General features: G+C 38.8%; 1 protein-coding gene across 4 annotated transcripts in view; it reads left to right on the top strand.

Annotated features, from left to right (window-relative positions):
- The first annotated feature begins 6,725 nt into the window (after positions 1 to 6,725).
- The window catches only part of ULK4 (unc-51 like kinase 4), a 205,180-nt gene continuing 191,779 nt past the window's right edge, over positions 6,726 to 20,126 (top strand). For 3 of the 4 annotated variants that reach the window (XM_071561347.1, XM_071561350.1, XM_071561349.1), the window contains exons 1-9: positions 6,726 to 6,950; positions 7,888 to 8,088; positions 10,361 to 10,460; positions 13,337 to 13,476; positions 14,764 to 14,923; positions 17,782 to 17,883; positions 18,365 to 18,448; positions 19,324 to 19,399; positions 20,006 to 20,101. In XM_071561347.1, the coding sequence (XP_071417448.1) occupies positions 7,951 to 8,088; positions 10,361 to 10,460; positions 13,337 to 13,476; positions 14,764 to 14,923; positions 17,782 to 17,883; positions 18,365 to 18,448; positions 19,324 to 19,399; positions 20,006 to 20,101 (896 nt within the window). In that variant the 5' untranslated portion in view covers positions 6,726 to 6,950; positions 7,888 to 7,950. The remainder of the gene's footprint in view (positions 6,951 to 7,887; positions 8,089 to 10,360; positions 10,461 to 13,336; positions 13,477 to 14,763; positions 14,924 to 17,781; positions 17,884 to 18,364; positions 18,449 to 19,323; positions 19,400 to 20,005; positions 20,102 to 20,126) is intronic. The other variant, XM_071561348.1, reaches the window with a different exon arrangement.

Raw genomic sequence — 20,126 nt, forward strand, 5'->3', positions numbered from 1 at the left:
TACCCACAGGCAGAGGAAAACCAAGAAGTTGAAGGTGAATATCCACACAAACAATAGAGAGAAACAAGTCTGCATCAACAAGTCTGAACTTGAGGCTATGGGATTGCCAGCCCCTTGAATGCCAAGTGTCTGTGCACTGGTCATACGATGTGGTAGCTACTGTTTGTTGTTTCTGCACCAAATCCTCCTGAGGATGTTTTTTGTCATGTGGTGCTCCAGTGCACAGAAGTATACATGGACATTTCTTGCCACCAGCTCAACTCATCCACATAGTTATTCCAAAGCCAGGAATTGAGGCAGTGACCAGATACTTTCAAAAAGTTTCCTAGATCGCTCTCTCTTTCCATTATCTTCTTCATTTCCTCTCTCTTCTTGATTATCACATGATATCATATTCATTGTCAAATTTGCTTCCTTGATTACATCTCTAGAAAAGACTACATTTCCTCCCTGTTAAAATACAGGACTTTTCAAATGTACTTCTCAGTGAGTGTGCTGTTATTGTTCTTGCATATTCCTTGCTGGCTGTCCCTGGAACCTCCTTTATAGTCCCTGTAAAGCAATCAAAGAATACATTATTGCTTGGAAAGCATTTGAAACCACTTTCAGAAATCTCTGTTTAGTTTGCCAGCTAAAGATCCCAATTGCACTGATGATTGTGGGGTAGATGATTTTAATCTCAGAGAACAAACTAATTCTAATGCACCTTAACAAATGTTCTGAAGGGAAAAAAAATATCACTAAAACATATCCCATGACTGTGTTTCTGAATAGTTGTGTCACAGATCTAAGAAAAAAGGAATTGTGATGCTTCCTCTTTTTGTTCTCCCTTCTGGTACCTGGTCTTACTGGCCTCATTTCTCACACTTTTATATCAGCATGGACTAAATAATACTATAAATCCTTTAAAAGAATCTATGAAATCTCTGCAAAACACTGTCTGTACAACATCTTTACTCATTTAAATGGTGGTTTTTTGTAAAGGTGTTATTGCTTTTACTTGAATATCAAAACACACAAGTTGTCTGACTGAGCATTTGAAAATTAAAAATGTGAGTAGATTTATTGATTTTTTTTTCTGGGTTTATGTTTGGGGGGGTTGGTTTTTTTGGAGACTTGTTTGTTTTGTTTTACAAGAAGTTATGCAATGCTGCCTTTGCTGAAAGAATCGAGTCAGCAGAAAAGCTTTTCTTGTTCACAGCTCTGTGCTTTCTTCAGTAAGCATCAGGCAGCACCAATGCCTTCCCCTTCTTCAGCGGCATTTCTGCTGGAAATTTCTTACCTGGAAAGGGGCTGCATCTTTCAGGAGCAGTACCATGTTCTGGAATTTGTTTGAAGTGTTATTGTGACTGTGACCCAAGGAGAGGAGACACATGTGATTTGAGAAAGGACTCGAGGAGAATGAGAGGCTACATAAAAATAAAGTTTATGGACAAGCTAAAGCACATAAAGCATAAGCACAAGCTGAGGAGACAAATAAAATGAAGATAAAATGATCTTAAGGAGAAAACTCATTAAAAATTTCCTGCATAGTGGATCATAAATAATTATGGCAAAAGAAGCATTATTCCAGAGGTTACAGTATGAAAAGAAAAACATAAAGAAAGCAAACAGTGACTCAGAGGATGGGGCTTTGCACATATTTGACATTAATGAAATGCAAGTTGGAATAAATAGTTTGTAAAGCTCAGATTAGCATTAGAAGTGAACTCCAGTACACAAACAAAGAGGAAATTAAATGCAAGATAGGATAATAAATGTGCCAGGCATGCATTTAGCAAGAAAAGGAAAAAACCCATGTAATCAAGCAAAGCCAAATGAAAATTACACTGTGGAATGATGATAATACCTTCAAGGCATTGTGACTTCTAATGAGGATGCAAAAGATATCTTGAGTATACAGGCTGAATCTTCAGAATATGCAACATAAAAGCCACTGCTTGATGCTAAAACAGTGAGTCTGCATATGTGACAAAAAAGGCATGACTCTTGAGTCCAAGCTGATGGATGTATTTGAAGAAAATGGCATGTTCTCCTGACATGTTATATCTAGAACAGATGAAAGTAATTCAACCAGTACAGCACCTGCTTTCCACACTATCTATTGCATTAGAATGAGCAATAGTTTGAATACTGAAATATGTATAAAAATAAATAATATTAAAAATATATAAAAAGAACAACAGTCCCTGAAAAAAGTAAGATATTGATAAGGCTTATTCAGCCTTCCTGCATAGATAAAAATACTCATTATATTTTGGAAGCCAGCAGTTATGCTTAGGTGTTGAGAATGCTGTTAGTAGTGAACCTTGCAGCTGAAGAGTGTCAGCTCTGCCAGCCAGGCTCACAAACCAGAATCAGCTGGTGACACTCAGGAACGTGATATGAGGGATGTCTGGCAGAAAGTATGGCAATCCTTTACAATTAACCCCATCTCATCAGCAGATAATACAAACAAACATACCAATAGGAAGTTGGTTTTGATTGTATTATCATATACAGAGCCGTTGCTGACTTGCCAGGGAAACCCACTGATTTTGGGAAGGTAAAAGTAGCTTGTAATATGCCAACCTTTAAAGATACTAACTCAAGAGAGTATTAAAATTTGCAGAATATCTTGCCACAACTCTTTCCAACCTTAGATGTATGCAAAGCATTGAGACCATAATAGAGGAAGAGGCAACACAAGTATGGCATACATGCCTGACCTTACAAGCCAATCCAGTGAGGTGAGACTTGGAGCCCTGTTCTTGTAAAAGACAACATTAGTAGTATTTTGCCTCACCAGTGAAACAAACACACTGGCAAAGACTGTTTTGTAAATAACGTTTCCACAGTGTAAAGATGAAAACAAATTTTCAAACAAAAATCCCAGAAACTACCAAAGAACTTGAAAAGTCATTGTTATTCCCAAATATCAGCAACATGTGATACTGAACAGTAACATTTGAATTTATGTAATGGATTTGAGAATCATAGAATCGTAGAATCGATTGGGTTGGAAAAGACCTCCAAGATCATCAAGTCCAATCCTTGGTCCAACTCCAGTCCCTTTACCAGATAATGGCACTCAGTGCCACAGCCAATCTGTGTTTAAAAATCTCCAGGGATGGGGAATCCACCCCCTCTCTGGGCAGCCCATTCCAATGCCTGATTGCTCTCTCTGGAAAGAATTTTTTTCTGATCTCCAACTTAAATTTCCCCTGGCAGAGCTTGAGCCCGTGCCCCATTGTCCTACTGCTGAGTGCCTGGGAGAAGAGACCAACCCCCACCTGGCTAGTGAATACAGCAGTCTTTTACCAGAAAACCAAGGTGGCTAAACTATATTATGGGAACCTTAATGTTACCAGAGAAGTGCAAAAATAAGGAAAAACAAACTTTCACTCAAACAATAAAAGTATGTGCTAGTTCAAGAGGATGTTGTAAAAGAATATGAGAATAAAAAGGACAAGATAAAGATGTTCTTATGTCCACTGTTCTGCCAAAAGGTCCACAAGGTCAAAGATCAGAAAAGTGATCCTATGTATTTCCCAGGAATGACACAACTGTCAAAGCAAACGGAACATAAAAATATTATATTTGAGCAACTGAATCATCATACCCAAGAGGCTGAGAATAGAAATTCTCTTGAGAATGGGGTCAGTCTGGAATAGAAGCAAACATCATGTACTAACAAGATGGGACAGAGCATGAGTAATCATGATATCTGAGAGAAAACTAGTCCATGTGGCAAAATAAAATCGAACTGTACAGCATTTTCAACAGTCATTAGAGCAGACTGAAAACCAGATCTTGCAAAACATGGAAACACACCTTAAAATTACAGGCTACCAGTCAGACTATTGGGAACCAGGCAAAATGTCAGAGGCTTACGCAGTACCCATTGAGGGTAGAGCAGTGAAGTGTTTAAGCATGCCTGAACTATGCGCTTGCAATCACGAGATCTCAGTTTACCTTAAATTAGATCATACATTTACTTGAGAGCAAGAATTTGCTTACATCTGACTGTCCCACATAATAGCCAGACAAACAGCAAGGCCCAGTTTGCTGTGCGGATTGCTGTGAGTATTGAAATGGTACAAACAGCAGAGAGAATACTTTGCATTCCGTTCTTGAATGTTGAAAATATTCCCACAGAAAAGTTCACTGCAGTTGAGTACAATGCTTGAAGTCATGCTCAGTAACAAAGTAAAGGAGTAACACTCTGAAACAGGAAGAAAAAAACCAAATATAAGAGCCTTATAATTACAGCCCTGATCTGTATCTGTATTCAGATTATTTCTGCAAGATAACTCTCGTACCTGAAGCAACTGACATGTTTGAAGAGAGAATTCCCAATTCTTATACCAAATCAAAGGGGAAATTCCCCATCTGGAGTATAGAGAAATTGTGCATCCAGATGGTAAGAAACATAGAGACATGTCATGAAATGTGTATTAACAATAAAGAAGTGCCATAGTTTCTAACTAAAACAGATTGGAAGAAAAAGGGATATCAGTTAACACATCTCCCTGTGTCTGCCTTTACCTATATTGAGAATTTTTTATCATGGAGACATTTAATTTCAAAAGCTATAAATCTCTCATTTGATTGTTACTAAACATTTGTGTTTTAAGTGTGTGTCTCTCTGTACTTTGTATTGCTATTGCCACTACTACATGAACATTTCAAAAGACTTTATTAATATTAAAATTCATACAATCTTACTCCCCCCAAATGGGATATTTACCCCATTTGCATTAAAACAATCCCTAAATTAACAGAAAGCTTACAGTAGAAATATGGAATCAAAGACACTAACTTGATAGTTATTGTGGCTTAGTTTTGTCTTCTTGGACAGGGACAATGAAATTCACTTTTCTAAGATGTGGCATTGAACTGCTGCCAGGACTTGTGTGTGACTGAACTAATGTTCTATTTCTTCTGCTTTGTATTAGTCACCCTTATCACAGCCAAAGATAAAACACACATTTTTCTAAAATCTAAATAAATCCCTCTTCAAAGCATACTTTTCTAGTGCTTGTTGAGAGAAACTCAGTGATGTCTATTTACGCATTTGGTTTATTTATATCTCGTCAGCTACTCATGGAAATAAATGGAAAAATTATTTTGCTTGTGCAGCTTCAAAGCTTCATTGATAATTACAGGTCAACTCTGCAATTACTGAAAACTTATGCTGCAAAATGGGAAAGAGCCACAACATTCTCAGCCTGTCATCATGGGGAGGGGCTCCAGTCCCCTTATCAACTTGCTCCAGCAGTTCCATGTTTTTCCCCCTTTTTCAGTATTACAGGGGTTTAAATTCATACTGCAATCAACCAACAGTGAGAGTAAAAAACTCGACCATCTGTTATCATACAGCCTAAAAGAAAGTGACTCCTTCCTGTTAAGTATAGAGCTTCTTATATCAAATTACATAATCTTCTTCAAAACATGTCAGTCAAAAACCATTATTAGTAGATATTTAAAATATTTATTATCCAAAAGTTACAAAATCTAAGATGTACAGGAAAAAAATTACTTCCAATACTGTGACAAAAATCTTAATTTTGAATGGAATTAAATTGAAGGAGTGACTTCAAAATTACTTGAACTGATTTGTTTTACAAAGGAAACAGAAGCAGAAAAAAGAAATACAGGAACTGTGTCACTTCACAATGTAATTTGTTTAAATGTAAAACAAATGCATTTATTCCCATTCCTTAACCAGATTCCTGCTAAGTAAGTTAAAAGAATAAATAATACCAAGAGCAGGCTGTCAACTTCTGTGAACAATTGCTAAAGACAATGGCAGGCAATTTCCCACTGAATTCAGAGACAACAGAAACTGTGAAACTGCGTTTTTGAGGTGCTGAGGTCACAACACCCAACAGATAACTTATTTTTGTTTCTTCTTCATACACACTATTTCATATCAGACTTGGTTGAAGTGGACACGCTGGTTCAAACCTGTTAGGAGGGCAAAATAAAGGTGGGACAGTGGGTTAAACAGAATTCTCTACTGCCTATTCTCGGCCAGACCAAATGTTAAATGCTCTGTTAGAATCACAGAATGGTTTGGGTTGGAAGGGACCTTAAAGGTCATCTCATTCCAACCCCCTGCCATGGGCAGGGAGACCTTTCACCAGACCAGGTTGCTCAGAGTCCCATCCAGCCTGGCCTGGAACACTTCCAGGCATGGAGCATCTACAGTTTCCCTGGGAAACCTGAGCCAGTGTCTCAGCACCCTCAGAGCAAAGAATTCTTCCTAGTATCTAATCTAAACCTTCTCTTTCTTCAGTCTGAAGCCGCTTCCCCTTGTGCCGGCACTACAGCTCCTGATGTGAAATAGACATGAGAAAACCACCCTTGTCTTTTGCAAGGGCCTTACAAAAACAAAACCGGACCAACAAACAAACAAAGAAAACCGGATCACTCTGGGATGAAAAACAAAAGTGAGAGCCCCCTTGACCGCTACAAACAGAAGATGCAGTTTCAGGGCTCAGTGTTGACCCTTGTGCCCCTCACTCAGCAGTGCTGGGGCCGCTGCTCTGACTGCGAAGGGTCACCAGACCAGCCCCGGCCGGCCCCGCCACTCCCCCCCCGGCCGCGGCCCGGTGGTCCCGCCCTGACGTCATCACCGCCTGGCCCAATGGCGGCTCGGCTCTGCTTCCGGCGTCCAGCCCCGTCTCCTGGATACGGGCGGGGGTCGCGCCCACCCGAGCGGCTCGCGGGGGGCAGCGGGAAGGACCGCGCCGGGAGCCGCGGGTGCGCTCCTGCTGGGATAACGGGAAGCAAATCCCGCTGTTCCGGGGATCGCTCCGCCTGCCGTGCCAGGGTCTCGCCCGCGGGGCTTCCTTTGTGGCTCCCGCTGGGTCTCTGCCACGGGGGCACGGCCGGGGGCGGGGCGCGGCCGGCTCCGTTGATGGCGGCGCGGCGAAGGTGCCGCCGGGTCCGTGCGCGCTGCACAGGTGCGGCTGCCGCTCCCCTCTCCCTCTGTCCTCCTTCCCGCTTTCCCAGGGCGGGGTGGGACCGGACGGGGCTGGTGTCTCCCAGCTGACGGACTCCTTGTGCCACTTTGTGTGACCTCTCTGTGCGTTGTGTCAAAGCCGGGGAAGGAGCTCGAGCTGCTGGGGGGTCTGTCCTGTGTTAGGGGAGCAGTGGGTGCCCCGTCCCTGGGGGCGCCCAAGCCCAGGCTGGAGGGAGCTCTGGGCAGCCTGGTGTGCTGGGAGGTGTCCCTGCAGTGGCAGGGGCTTGGGACGAGGTGATCCTTAAGGTTCCTTCCAACCCAAACCGTTCTGTGATTTTATGATGCTCTGCTGGTTTATGTACTGAAATTACGGCATAGCCATTACTCTGGAGGTTCAGGGATGTAAGAGCAGATGCGCAGATGCTTCTGTTTTCCCTGTAGCCTCTGGTTGCTTCACTTTTCCCCATAGCCTCTTGCAGAGCAGATGATGGAGACCTTATTTGCAAGTATAGCCAGTCAGGAGTATCAATGAAAGCTTCCCTTTCTCTCTCCCACTGTGCTTTTCTGTGTTACTGGTCTTGCTTTTGTCAGATAACCAGATACCTCTGCACTTGTGCTTAAACCTTGCTTGCATTTTTGTGGTTTGCTGCCTATACCAACAGTGAAGGTATTTTCCATCCACATAATGCGTGTGTGCTTCAGCCTTGTGATGAGGTGCACGTGTTGGGTTTGAAGTGTTCATGGAAAGAAGAGCAAGAAAGGGGCTTTGGCCATCGTGGTCCTCAGCTTCCTTATGAGGGCAAGTGGAAGGGCAAGCACTTACCTCTTCTCTGATCTTTCTGGAAGCACATAATCCCCATTTTTGAGCATTGGGAGGGAAATACTATAACTCCATGACTACTAAATTTGAATGCTTCCCCCTTCTCCTTTCTTTAAAGGTTTATTTGTTTCTGAGACTAATACCATACTTCCAATCTGTTGCCTGTAAAGCATCCTAAAGTATGGAGAACTTCATTCTGTATGAGGAGATTGGAAGAGGAAATAAGACCGTGGTTTATAAAGGGAGAAGAAAGGGGACAATTAATTTTGTTGCCATTCACTGCACTGATAAATGCAAAAGAGCTGAAATAACAAACTGGGTAAGTAAAACTTTTATCCTGCTAAACCTATGAAAAGATACAGTCTGCAAAAACCTTGTAGCACAGGTATTATAAAAGAAAAATATCATGTGCTTCTTTAGATGGAGTTTGTCATTTACATCAACTTCCTAACATTTTAAACTCATATACTTTAAAGAGTCTTACTTTAATGTATTTATTTCTTCATCTGACTTTATTGTTTTCTGGATCACAAGCATAACTCCATGTTTACAGTCTTACGGTTTGGTGTGTCAGAAAAATTGTAAAAATATTTACTTGCATGTAGTTGTTTGCTTTACTTTGCTATTAGTTGTGCAAGTCCAGTGGTAGTTGTACCTTCCAGTAAACAATCGATTTCTTACTTAGCAAAGGGAATTTTTTTGATGAAAGAATACTAGTTAGGATAATTCAATTCTGGTCTGTAAATCCATGGTGAAATTTTAAATATATGATACTTTCTGGAAAAGAAACTGTAACTGACACAGTTACACAGTTCAAATATTTTATTTTTCCAGTAGATAAATTTTGTTTCTGTGTTAACTGTGGCTGGATGACAGTTTTCCACCAAATCCACTCTATCACTCCCTTCCACAATGGGATAGGGGAGAGAAAATGTAAGGAAAGGCTTGTGGGTTGAGGTAAGTATAGGGAGAGACCACTCACCAATTACTCTCACAGGGAAAACAGACTCGATTTGGGACAATAATTGAATTTATTGCCAGAGGAGGATAATGAGAAATAAACCCAAACCTTAAAATCCTTCCCCCCACCCCTCCCTTCTTTCTGGGCTCAGCTTTACTCCCGATTTTCTCTCCCTCCTCCCCTGCCAGCAACACAGGGAGATGAGGAATGGGAGTTACAGTCAGTTCATCACAAGCTGCCTTTGCTGCTCCTTCCTCCTCATGCTCCTTGCCTGCTCCAGCATGGGATCCCTCTCACAGGAGACAATCCCCACAACTCTCTCCAGTGTTGGTCCTTTCCCCAGGCTGTAGTTCTTCACGATCTGCTCCAGCGTGGGCCGCCTCCACAGGGTGCAGTCCCTCAGGAACAGGCTGGTCCAGTGTGGATGTGTGCAGGGTTACAACTCCTACTGACACACCTGCTCCAGTGTGGGCTCCTCTTCCCGTGGGTCTGTAGGTCCTGCTAGGAACCAGCACAGCCTTCCCATGGGGTCACAGCCTTCCTTGGGTTTCCACCTACTCTGGTGTGGGGCCTCCGTGGAATGCAGGTGGATCTCTGCTCCCCCTGGACCTCCATGGGCTGCAGGTGGATCTCTGCTCCCCTGTGTAACCCCATGGAATGCAGGTGCACAGCTGCCTCACTGTGGTCTTCATCACACACTGCAGGGGAATCTCTGCTCCTGTAGCATCTCCTCCCCCTCCTCCTCCCCTGACCTTGGTGTCTGTAGAGTTGTTTCTGGCACGTTCTCACTCTCCTCTCAGCTGCTGTTGTGCAGCAAGTGCTTCCTCTGCTTTTTAAATGTTATTTCAGAGGTGCTATGGCCGTGGCTGATGGGCTTGGTCAGTGATGGGTCTGTCCTGGAGCCAGCTGGGATTGGCTTTGCCAGGCATGGGGAAGCTTCTGAGAGCCTCTCACAGAAGTCTCCCCTGCAGCCCCCCCAACCCCCGACAACCAAACTTTGCCAACACAAACCCAACACAGTGTTAAATTCCCTCTCATTGTTTCCATGATCGTTTTTTGAGAACATTTTGTTCTTGGAAGTGTCTTAGTCTTACATCCCTTGGGGATACCTCGCATACCAGTCAAGCACAAAACAGGCTTCTATAGAGATTAGGCCATGTAGGTATAATAGAAATATAGATTTCCAAGGACTCTTGAATGATTGTTTTTGTCTGATAAGTTTAAGAAGGATGGAAAATTTTCTTTTTTCTTCCTCTTGCCGTATTGTCTCTCATTTATATTCTTACTGAAAAAAAATAAAGTGGGAGTGCAAATTTGACTCCAGTTTCTGATTTCCAGTTTGTTGTTGTTTTAGTGATGCAGGAAGGTTAAGTATTTATATTTTTGTGTTGGGGAACTCCCTAATTTTTTTTTCAGTATTTTTAAAGAGAGGTGAGTTGGGCAGGATCTGTGAGGAAAGTTATCTTTTCTCAACATACATGTAGAATGAGAACATTCATACAAAAGAATGAGTTGTTAACATAAAGTTGTATTGTTTTGTTCTCTCCTGCCTTAAGTCCACATATATATATATATATATATATATATGATTTTTTCCTCCCCTAGTTAAATATGTTAAAAACTTTCATAGGTTCGTCTGACTCATGAAATCAGACACAAGAATGTAGTGACATTTCATGAATGGTATGAAACAAGCAATCATCTCTGGCTTGTAGTGGAATTATGCACAGGTAAGATAAGCTCAAAAGGTAAAAATTTATAAATGAGTGTTTGTAAAAGATATACAGTTTCTCTACAACAAATGCTTGGATCTTTGAAAAAAGCATGATTATCTGATTATTAGCTCAAGAATCCTGTTTTATATATACAAGTGGTTTTGCTCTTGGAAATATTTTCAGAAATCAACTGAAATCATATTTCTTGTCTGCTTCACTGTGTGGATCTGTTAAATGTTGGTTGATGTGACATAATGTTGTTTTTAAGACCTGAGGACATATGGCTAATCAGGGGCACAGAAAAACAAATTGTGAATAGTTGGAGGGTAGTTAAGTAATAATTACTTGAAAAGTTTTCTAAGTACTGTCAGCTTTGGCATTCTCTTTTAAAAGACAGCAAGGAGCAAATCGAGTTATAATGTACAAATTAATTAATGCTGTTCAAGTTAATTTTTAATCAAAGGGCAATTCAGCAGCTCAAACAAATTATTTAAATTTTCTTCCTATTCAGTGCAAGTATGTTGACTTCATGTTAAAATGTTAATTTGTGAGCTCTGAGAACCCAAAACTGCATTAAGTGATTCACTGAGTTTTGAGAGGTTCTTACCAGTCCATCTATTAAAAGAATCTTTTAAAGCTTTCTCTAATTCTGACAACTGCATATTTTAAACTCTGGATTGTGTTCTTTACTCCACGTGGAAAGAAAAGAAAAGCGAATAGGCAAGTGATGCACGGTAAGATTTTGGCATCAGGAGTCTGTATTAGACACAACCTTTTGATCTATCTGGAATTCTGTTTGAAAAATTACTGGAGAACCTACAAGTTTTTTTGGGAAAAAAAGTCATTCTTTCAGTGAATAAAAGTGAAATTAATGGCTCATATGGAGGCTTTGATCTCTTTGCTTAGTCCAACTTAGGGGCACATATTGAAGTTATTAGACAAAGCACCCTTTTACTTTTGAACCATTATCAGGTGTTTTGCCTTGTGGTATTACAGTTTGCTGCAAGGAGAGTGTCTTGAAGGTAACAGTTATAAATAGAATAAGATACTGATTTCTTATTAATTTTATTGAGATTGAAAGCTGCTTTTGAAATATGTAAGATCTCCCTCCCTTGTCTCAAGGTGACAAAGTGAGTTTCTGTTATCAGACACAGAATACTTCTGTGTTGCTGGTTCTACTTTTTTTTCCTTTGTGTATTTGGCCATACTGTGGAATTATTCTGCCTGGAGTCCTCTAAATTACATTATAAGAAAGAGTAATTAAACATGATTGAAAATTCTTTACTATAGCTATTTAATATGGGTGTGGTTTTACAGGAATGACTGATTTACTAATCAGCATAAAGAGGCTTAGAAATAAATAATGTTAAGATTCACGTTGAACTCAAAGAATTCTGTAATGATGGACTTTTTAGTCTGGCTCTTCTCTGAAACAAATAACTGATTAAAGGGAAGAAAAGTTCAAGGAAACCTATTTTGTGATTTGGAAAAGAAGGTCTAGTATTCTTTTCTATGCAAAGGTTTCCTAGCCCCTGTTTCATTCAGGGACTTGAGTTCATGTTTGGGTTTGTTTTTTGGTTTTGTTGTTTTTGTGTTTTGTTTTTTTAATCTGCATTATTTGGATGAGATATAAATAACAGGAAACCCATAGATAATTCATGGAATACAACCTGTGGTCTTGAGGAACAGATTCAGTGAGGGATTAGTAAAGGACCAAATGTGGTTGAGAAGAGATTTTAGGGCAGATGGGAATGTGGGATTTAGGATAGGAGACTGGGACAGGAAGGAGGAGAAAGACTGAACAATGAGCTTGTGGGAAATGAGAAGAAATCCAAGTCCTATGAACAGTTAGAGCAAGAATGGGTCAAATGGTCTGAGTCTGATGACATACCTGAGAATCAGTGGAATGTGAGGAAGGAGGTGGTGGGGAAGAGGATTTTTGCAAGGACACAGAAAGAAATAGTAACCATCAGTGGGAAAAACCATGGAGTGTGAAGGCCAGGGAAGAACACAGGTGATAGAGGATATATGTGAGGGTCATTTGGAAGGGGTTTTAAGTGTAATCTGATCAGAAACAAAGGAAAGGCTGGTTAGAACTTAATGGAGAAGGACAGTAGTGATTTTGGGAGAACAGAGAAGAGTCTCATGTTTGGATAAGAAGTCCAGAGACTTATGAGTAGGACTTAGAGGGCAGAAAGCTGGGATTTGTGTGAGAAACCTGGAAAGCAAAATTTTAGTCCTGGGTGTTTTTTTAATTTATTTCTCTAAAACAAAGGGAAAAAAGGAAAAGAAAAAAGAAAATAAAATAACTGTGCTTCCTGTACAGAAATAGTGTGTATGAAGAAGAAACAAAAATAAGTTATCTGTTGGATGTTGTTGACCTCACTACCTCAAACAATAACAGTTTTACAGTTCCTGTTGTCTCTGAATTCAGTGGAAAATTGCCTGTCATTGTCTTTAGCAATTGTTCACAAAAGTTGACGGCCTGCTCTTGGTATTATTTATTCTTTTAATTTACTCAGCAGGAATCTGGTTAAGGAATTGGAATAAATGCATTTGTTTTACATTTAAACAAATTACATTGTGAAGTGACACAGTTCCTGTATTTCCTTTTTCTGCTTCTGTTTCCTTTGTAAAACAAATCAGTTCAAGTAATTTTGAAGTCACTCCCTCAGTTTAATTCCATTCAAAATTAAGATTTTTGTCACAGTATTGGAAGTGAATTTTTTCCTGTACATCTTTTGTAACTTTTGGATAATAAATATTTTAAATATCTACTAATAATGATTTTTGGTTGATATGTTTTGAAGAAGTTTACGTAATGTATTTGGAGTTACTTGTATGACCTCTTCTTTGTATGCCCTTACTGACCATGTGTAAACATATTTCAGGTGGTTCTCTGGAGTCTGTCATTGCTCAAGATGAACATCTACCTGAAGATGTAGTGAGAGAATTTGGTATTGAGTTGGTTACTGGTTTGTACCATATTCATGAGCTTGGAATTATCTTTTGTGAATTGACACCTGGAAAGGTAAGGAGTAGTGTTATCTGTAGAGAACATTGCGTGTTACTTTGCATGCCATCAGCATGTGGTTTGTTATTTGTGTTTTACCTTTTGGAAGAGGTTTACCTCAGACTGGAGGCCAGTTCAGCTTTAAATGTATGTGAAGACAGTCAGAGACAAGTCTACAGCTTAAGTATTTAATGGTATAACTGATTTCTTTCTCTGTTGTATATCTGATACAATGTGATAGATTCTTTTTGATTTGGTGTACTGGTTTAATTTAATGAAGGATTGTAGTTCTCTGTCCTTGGACATAGAAATCTGTTATTATTCAATCATGCTGCAGAATATCTTGCAGTCATAGAAAAAGTTAAACTTTATTTGCTAATAATCTTCTCTATTGTTTCCAGATGCCATCTAATTTATCATCTTATTCCTGCATAAAAATACGTATCTTTATGTACTTTCTCATGTTGTGTATGTTTGTCTAATTTATGCAGAGGTTTTCCAAAGTCTGTGTTTAATTCATGTAGTCACCAGAATGTGACTATAACCAAAAATTCTTGCCTAACAGTAATTGGTTTTGATCTTGGTGGCCAAGTTGCCCTTGTTCTGTGAATTCTTTCACAATTCTACTCAGTTCCTATCACTTTTGTGTCCAAAAGCACTAAAAAATTATGAATAAAGCATAATGGAGATGACTCTGTAGCCTTCCAAGGAACAATGTTGCTGTAAAGTGCTCCTCTGAACAGAAAATACAGTGCTAAAGTAAAGACTGCTTCTGCACCCCACTCTGCTTCTGGCTGAATGGGTTGTTTCTCCAAATGAATTTTTTAGGAATTGTGAAGTTTTTAGTCACAAGAATAAAAGTGAGTGCCCAAAAAACCCCTCATCATCACTGGACAAAATCTGTGGAATTTTCTGCCAAATAAAATTAGAATTACACACTTCTTTTTCCTCAAAGAAAGTCATGTTTGGTTTTACTCTACTTTTATTTTCCTATACAGTTTTACTCTACTTCTACTTTCTCTTTTCTAGTTACGTCATTGTTTATTTATATTTAATAATGAATAAACAAAAGTACACATTGAAACTCTTAAGGGTTCTGTTGTGATAGTTTTGGTTCTAAGAAAAAGGTCAGTATTGGCACTGATTTAAACACTTCTCAGTGTTTTTGGTTATACTGATCATCTCTATGTACTTAAGATTGTGGGTTTTTTCTACTAAGTTATTTTATACTTCATGTTGGAAATGTCAGCAGTCATCAGTTTTAGCATATGATACTAGTATGTTGTATTTTGTTTATTCTTCTAGATCCTTCTGGAAGGGTCTGGCACACTGAAATTCAGTAGCTTTTGCTTGGCTAAAGTGGATGGTGAAAATCTGGAAGAATTTTTTGCTTTAGTTGGAACTGAAGAAGGTGAAGATGTTACTGAAAGTACTCCACAAGGATACTTCAAAAACAGATTTCGAGGTATGATATTTTTAGTAGCCAAAATTAACTTATACCAAAAAGACAAAATGAAGCTTGGAAAAAAACAGGGAATTTTCTAAGTAAGTTCAAAATTCAAAATTTAGCTCTTAAGTGAGATTGTTCAGAGAGGTCATAACTTACAGATGGAACACCTGTGAGTGAGTAGAAAGATAAGAGACTATCTACAAGTGTATGGTATTAGTTCTCCATTTCAGAAATGTAGTTTAACTGAGAACTAGAAAATAATATACTTCCATCTGTCATAAAATATATGGCACATTAACCCTTCCTGACCTTTCCTGCTTTTTGTAAATAGACTTCAGCTTTTCTTTTGGATTGAAGCTCATATGTAGGTGATTATAGACTGTATCATACTTGTAGAACAAACTTCCAACATAATATACCTGGAGGTGACTCATTTTTAGTACTTTTTATAGCTTGACATGAAATAACTACAGTTAAACTGTCTGTCTTGAATGTATTTCCATTATTTTATAAACTGTTCTTGACTTTTTGATTTGTAGGTAAAAAAAATACAAGAAAATTTCAAGAATTAAAAAAATCCAACCCCCCCCCCAAGTAACCCCAAATTGAATGTATGAATGAGATCTGAAGTGTTTCAATGTAGCTAATTAACTGAAAATATTAATTCTTAGTTTGGATTTGCTAAGGAGGCTAAATTATTTTGTGAAAACTATAGAAAATAACTAAAACTTTCGAAGTTCAGAGCTCAAAGTAGAAGTGGCTTGCCTTACTAAAGAGCTTGTATTTCTGGTATTTAGATGATATAAGGCAGTATGTTAAAAAAAAGTTTAAAGGAAGGAACAGAAAGAATCATTTATTTACAATCTGTTGTGCTGCAGTTATAAAGTAGTAATTGGAGAATAAGGAAATAACTGATACTGGAAGTATGATAAAAAGGATTTAGAATTAATCCTGTTTTCTCTCAGAAAAATTTGAGCTATAGAATAATTTATGGACTTCTAAAAGGTCTGTGCTGGAGATGCACTCTGTAAGGTCTGGGACTAAATTCCATTGAGTTAGTGTTCAATGTATACACAAAATTAATTAAACACTACACAGAACCACTGCTCCTTTCAGTGGAGATTGCACTGCTGTACTTTCATTGTCCTCTTTGATGCAAATGGTCCAAGTGATTTGTAGTTTGAGATAACTGTTTCACTACATTTAAGAATAATTTCATTTCAAAGTATGGGAAAGTTAGATGGCAAACACTATTTTTTTCATTGAATATGAAAAATTAAGAGATTTGTTTTTAATTTTCTGAAGCATTTATTAGTCATTATTTTGAAGCATCTCACAGACCTCTGTTTTCAAGATCATGATGTGTCATATCAGTTACTGTTACTGGAAACAATGGAATTCTTGGTAATATTTTATGAGAACAGAGAGAGCTCTCTCAAGACTTTGCTATCTCTTGAAAGTCCACACTGGAAATAGTAAGAACTTTATTCAGGAAGAAGTACAAATCTAATCTCTCTCCTGTTGGTTTTTAGAACAGCTGTTTTGGTATGTAGGGTAATGACCTTTTGTCACTTAAAAAAATAAAACCCAAGAACAAAAGAATTCAAAATAACTTTTAAAAGGACTATGGAATTGGTACTTCTACTGAGTTAGTGTAATTTTTTTAATAGGTTTTTGAGAACTGATGGGAAGTACTGTAGAAATAGAATTTGTATATTTTTTCTGTATCTAGAGAAAAGGAGTTTGTGAATAATCTGCTAAAATTTGATATGTGATGTTTTCATAGTGTTTTAGTGTGAAAATAGCTATAACTATTTAGATCAGTGATCTAGTTGGCTAGCTACTTGTTTTTTGTAACAGGGCATTCTAAGTTGACAAAGATTTATGTCTTTGGACAGCTCAAAAAAATCCCAAACCTGAGGTAACCTCATTATTTCTGTTACTCATGTGAGAATGATGTTTTGTTTATTATTCTGCTCAATTTGCTTGGTTCTGGAAGCAGTTAAAGCTTATCAAAACCTTCTTTGCATTAATCACTGTGTTTAGCAAGTGTAGCACAAGACAAGTGGGTGTACTAATTGACAGGAAGCTCAACATGAGCCAACTGTGTGCCCAGGTGGCCAAGAAGGCCAATGGGATCCTGTCCTGTATCAAAAATAGCGTGGCCAGCAGGACCAGGGCAGTGATCCTTCCCCTGTACTCTGCATTGGTGAGGCCACACCTTGAGTGTTGTGTTCAGTTCTGGACCCCTCAGTTCAGAAAGGATATTGAGGTGCTGGAGCGGGTCCAGAGAAGAGCAACGAGGCTGGAGAAGGGACTGGAGCACAAGTCCTATGGGGAGAGGCTGAGGGAGCTGGGGGTGTTTAGCCTGGAGAAGAGGAGGCTCACAGGTGACCTCATCACTGTCTAGAACTACCTGAAGGGAAGTTGTAGCCAGGTGGGGGTTGGTCTCTTCTCCCAGGCACTCAGCAACAGGACAAGGGGGCACTGGCTCAAGCTCTGCCAGGGGAAATTGAAGTTGGAGATCAGACAAAAATTCTTTCCAGAGAGAGTAACTAGGCATTGGAACGGGCTGCCCAGAGAGGTGGTGGATTCCCCATCCCTGGAGGTTTTTAAGCTGAGCTTGGCCGTGGCACTGAGTGCCATGATCTGGTAAATGGACTGGAGTTGGACCAAGGGATGGACTTGATGATCTCAGAGGTCTTTTCCAACCTAATCAATTCTGTGAAAGTACTTACATTTGGTATTTCAGTTTTCTTACACTAAGTGAAGATCCTCCCCAACTCACTGAAATCTGGAGACAAAGTTTAGTGTTAATCAGGATAATTGCTGGATGAATAATCAAAGTGCGTTATCCATATTGTATTTTGCAGGCTCTCCATTATATACAGCTCCAGAAGCAATAAAGGGAGATGACTTCTGCAAAGCCAGTGATCTGTGGTCCTTGGGATGTTTGCTGTATGAAATGTTCTCAGGTTGTAAGTTTGTATATCTACTTTATATCTGTGATAATGGAAACATAGGCCATGATCCCTGAGTAAATTCTTGTTAATTTTCTAGGGAAGTTAAGTTGTAGAAAAACTTCAGACAGTTTTTAAAGATTTCTTGAAAAATATACTAACTGTGCTTAAAAGACAAAAAAAAAGTGTTTTGTCAAGTGAAGTGATACTGTTAAGTTGTCCTATTTGATCCAAATACAATGATACTAATCAACATGTATGGTTTAAATACTGTGATTTAAAATCGGAGCAGCCTCAAATTCTGACAGTGTAATGTTTTTAATCAGCTCAGTATTAAATTCTGGGTTCATTAGTTTAACCTTTGAAAGAGAAAATGGTTTCACTATTATAAAACTGGAAAACTCTTGATATGTCATGAGCTCATGAGGTATCGTTGCACTTGACAACCATTTTGGAGTTTGCCTAATCTGTGAAATACACTTCTGTCTGCTTGTAGGAAAACCACCATTCTTCTCAGAAAGCTCTTCTGAATTAATTGAAAAGATTTTATCTGAAGATCCATTGCCACCTAAACCAGAGGGTGAGGTTCTGTTATTCTTTAATGAATCAAATGAGAGCAGTACTTACAAAGTTAAAGTTTTGGTTTCCACTTTTTCTTCTGAGGCCGATTGCAGTAATCGGTCAGTTGTCTGTAATGAATGTCAGCAACACCTTCCTTTCATGAGAACTTTTTCCCTGTTAATGATGAGTTCTTGTTCCCCTTCTGATAGACAGATATTTTACTTTTAATTGTTGACACTAAATCTACCTGCTGGGATGGAATTTTTGTCCTTGTTCATTCTGGGCATCAGTGTGACTCAGAAAGGCCCTTAAGTATTAGTGGCTCTTTTCAGTGCATCATAATGCCCTTGAAAATGGTGACCTGCAGAATTAAAACTGTTGTTATTTATTCCAGTTCTAGGAGAGATTTTGTTTTTCAAGTGGGTGAAGTCCTTTCCCAGTTCTGCACTCTTCAGAAGTAAAACCTTTTCTCAGTTAAATAAGAATTTTGGAAACCTCTTTTGTATAATGGGGTGCAACAGTGGTCCTCTTAAAATTATTATGGTGGGGGAAACTTCAGTTTAAGCAAATTTTAACTCCACTGTATTTCTTTCTAATGGCTGTATGATAATTAGAATGTGCTTTTTGGTTGGTTGGTTGGTTTAAGTTACAAACGTTTTAATTAGTTTGATGACTGAGAATTGGTGGTTTATTTGCTTTGGGGTTTGGGGTTTTATTGAGGATTCTTTGAAATACAAAGAATGTATATTTAAGATTATTTATACATGGAGATTTTTTTCAGATGAAATTGCTATTAAAAACATTTTTTGCATGATCTGTAGGTAATTGTTTGGTCTGCGTTGGGTGACAGTTTTGTGGCCCATTACTGACCTTCTCAAGTGCTTCTGTTTACAGGCTCTGCTTTTCAGGAACCTTCTGCTGAGTTCATCAGTTTGCTTGATGGGTTACTTCAAAAGGATCCTCAGAAAAGGTGAACTAATCCACAACAGTTTTTATGTAGTCACCTCTGGAGAAAATAATTACTATGATACTGCATGTATAGTATTTTGTATATGACAATGCAAAAAAAAATTAATCCCTCATATAGAAGAATGAACTATGCTTTTTTAAAATGTGAATATATACAGAATTAATGTTTTCACTAAGTATGTCTTTGTAATTTTGTAGCTGGTGCTAAATAGCTAACTTTGTAACAGAATGATAGGCAATTTATAATGGGTTGGCTTTGCTTTTCCAGAGCAATGGGCACATTTATTTTGTCAGGCTTTGATTTATAGCTGATACAGCTAAATTGTTAAATAATTTAGCACTACATAGAATAGCTCAGATAATTTACATGTGTGATCAACTATGCAGATTCCTTTGTTTGTATTCTCATACCTCTGTTGTATGAATTATCCATTCTGATTTGAGACAAAAAGTTTGCCCTGTCAGAAAACTTATTTGTTGTCCAAATAAAAGCAAACAACAAGATGAATTGCTTGGTAGCTCACTGGGCTTAAAACCTGGTCTGGGAGGTTTCTGTGGAGCTGTACCTTGCCACTGCTTTTTCAATTTGTGTGTTGCTTTTCCAAAGGCTGAATTGGACAGACCTGTTGCAGCATCCGTTCTGGAAGGGATCCCTCAGCCATTGTGGGGGTGGTTCTGCAGACAGACAGGGCACCAGCTCAAGGTACCGACTGTTCAAACAACACTTA

This window comes from Pithys albifrons, chromosome 7 (assembly GCF_047495875.1).
Source record: "Pithys albifrons albifrons isolate INPA30051 chromosome 7, PitAlb_v1, whole genome shotgun sequence".
Taxonomy (NCBI): domain Eukaryota; kingdom Metazoa; phylum Chordata; class Aves; order Passeriformes; family Thamnophilidae; genus Pithys; species Pithys albifrons.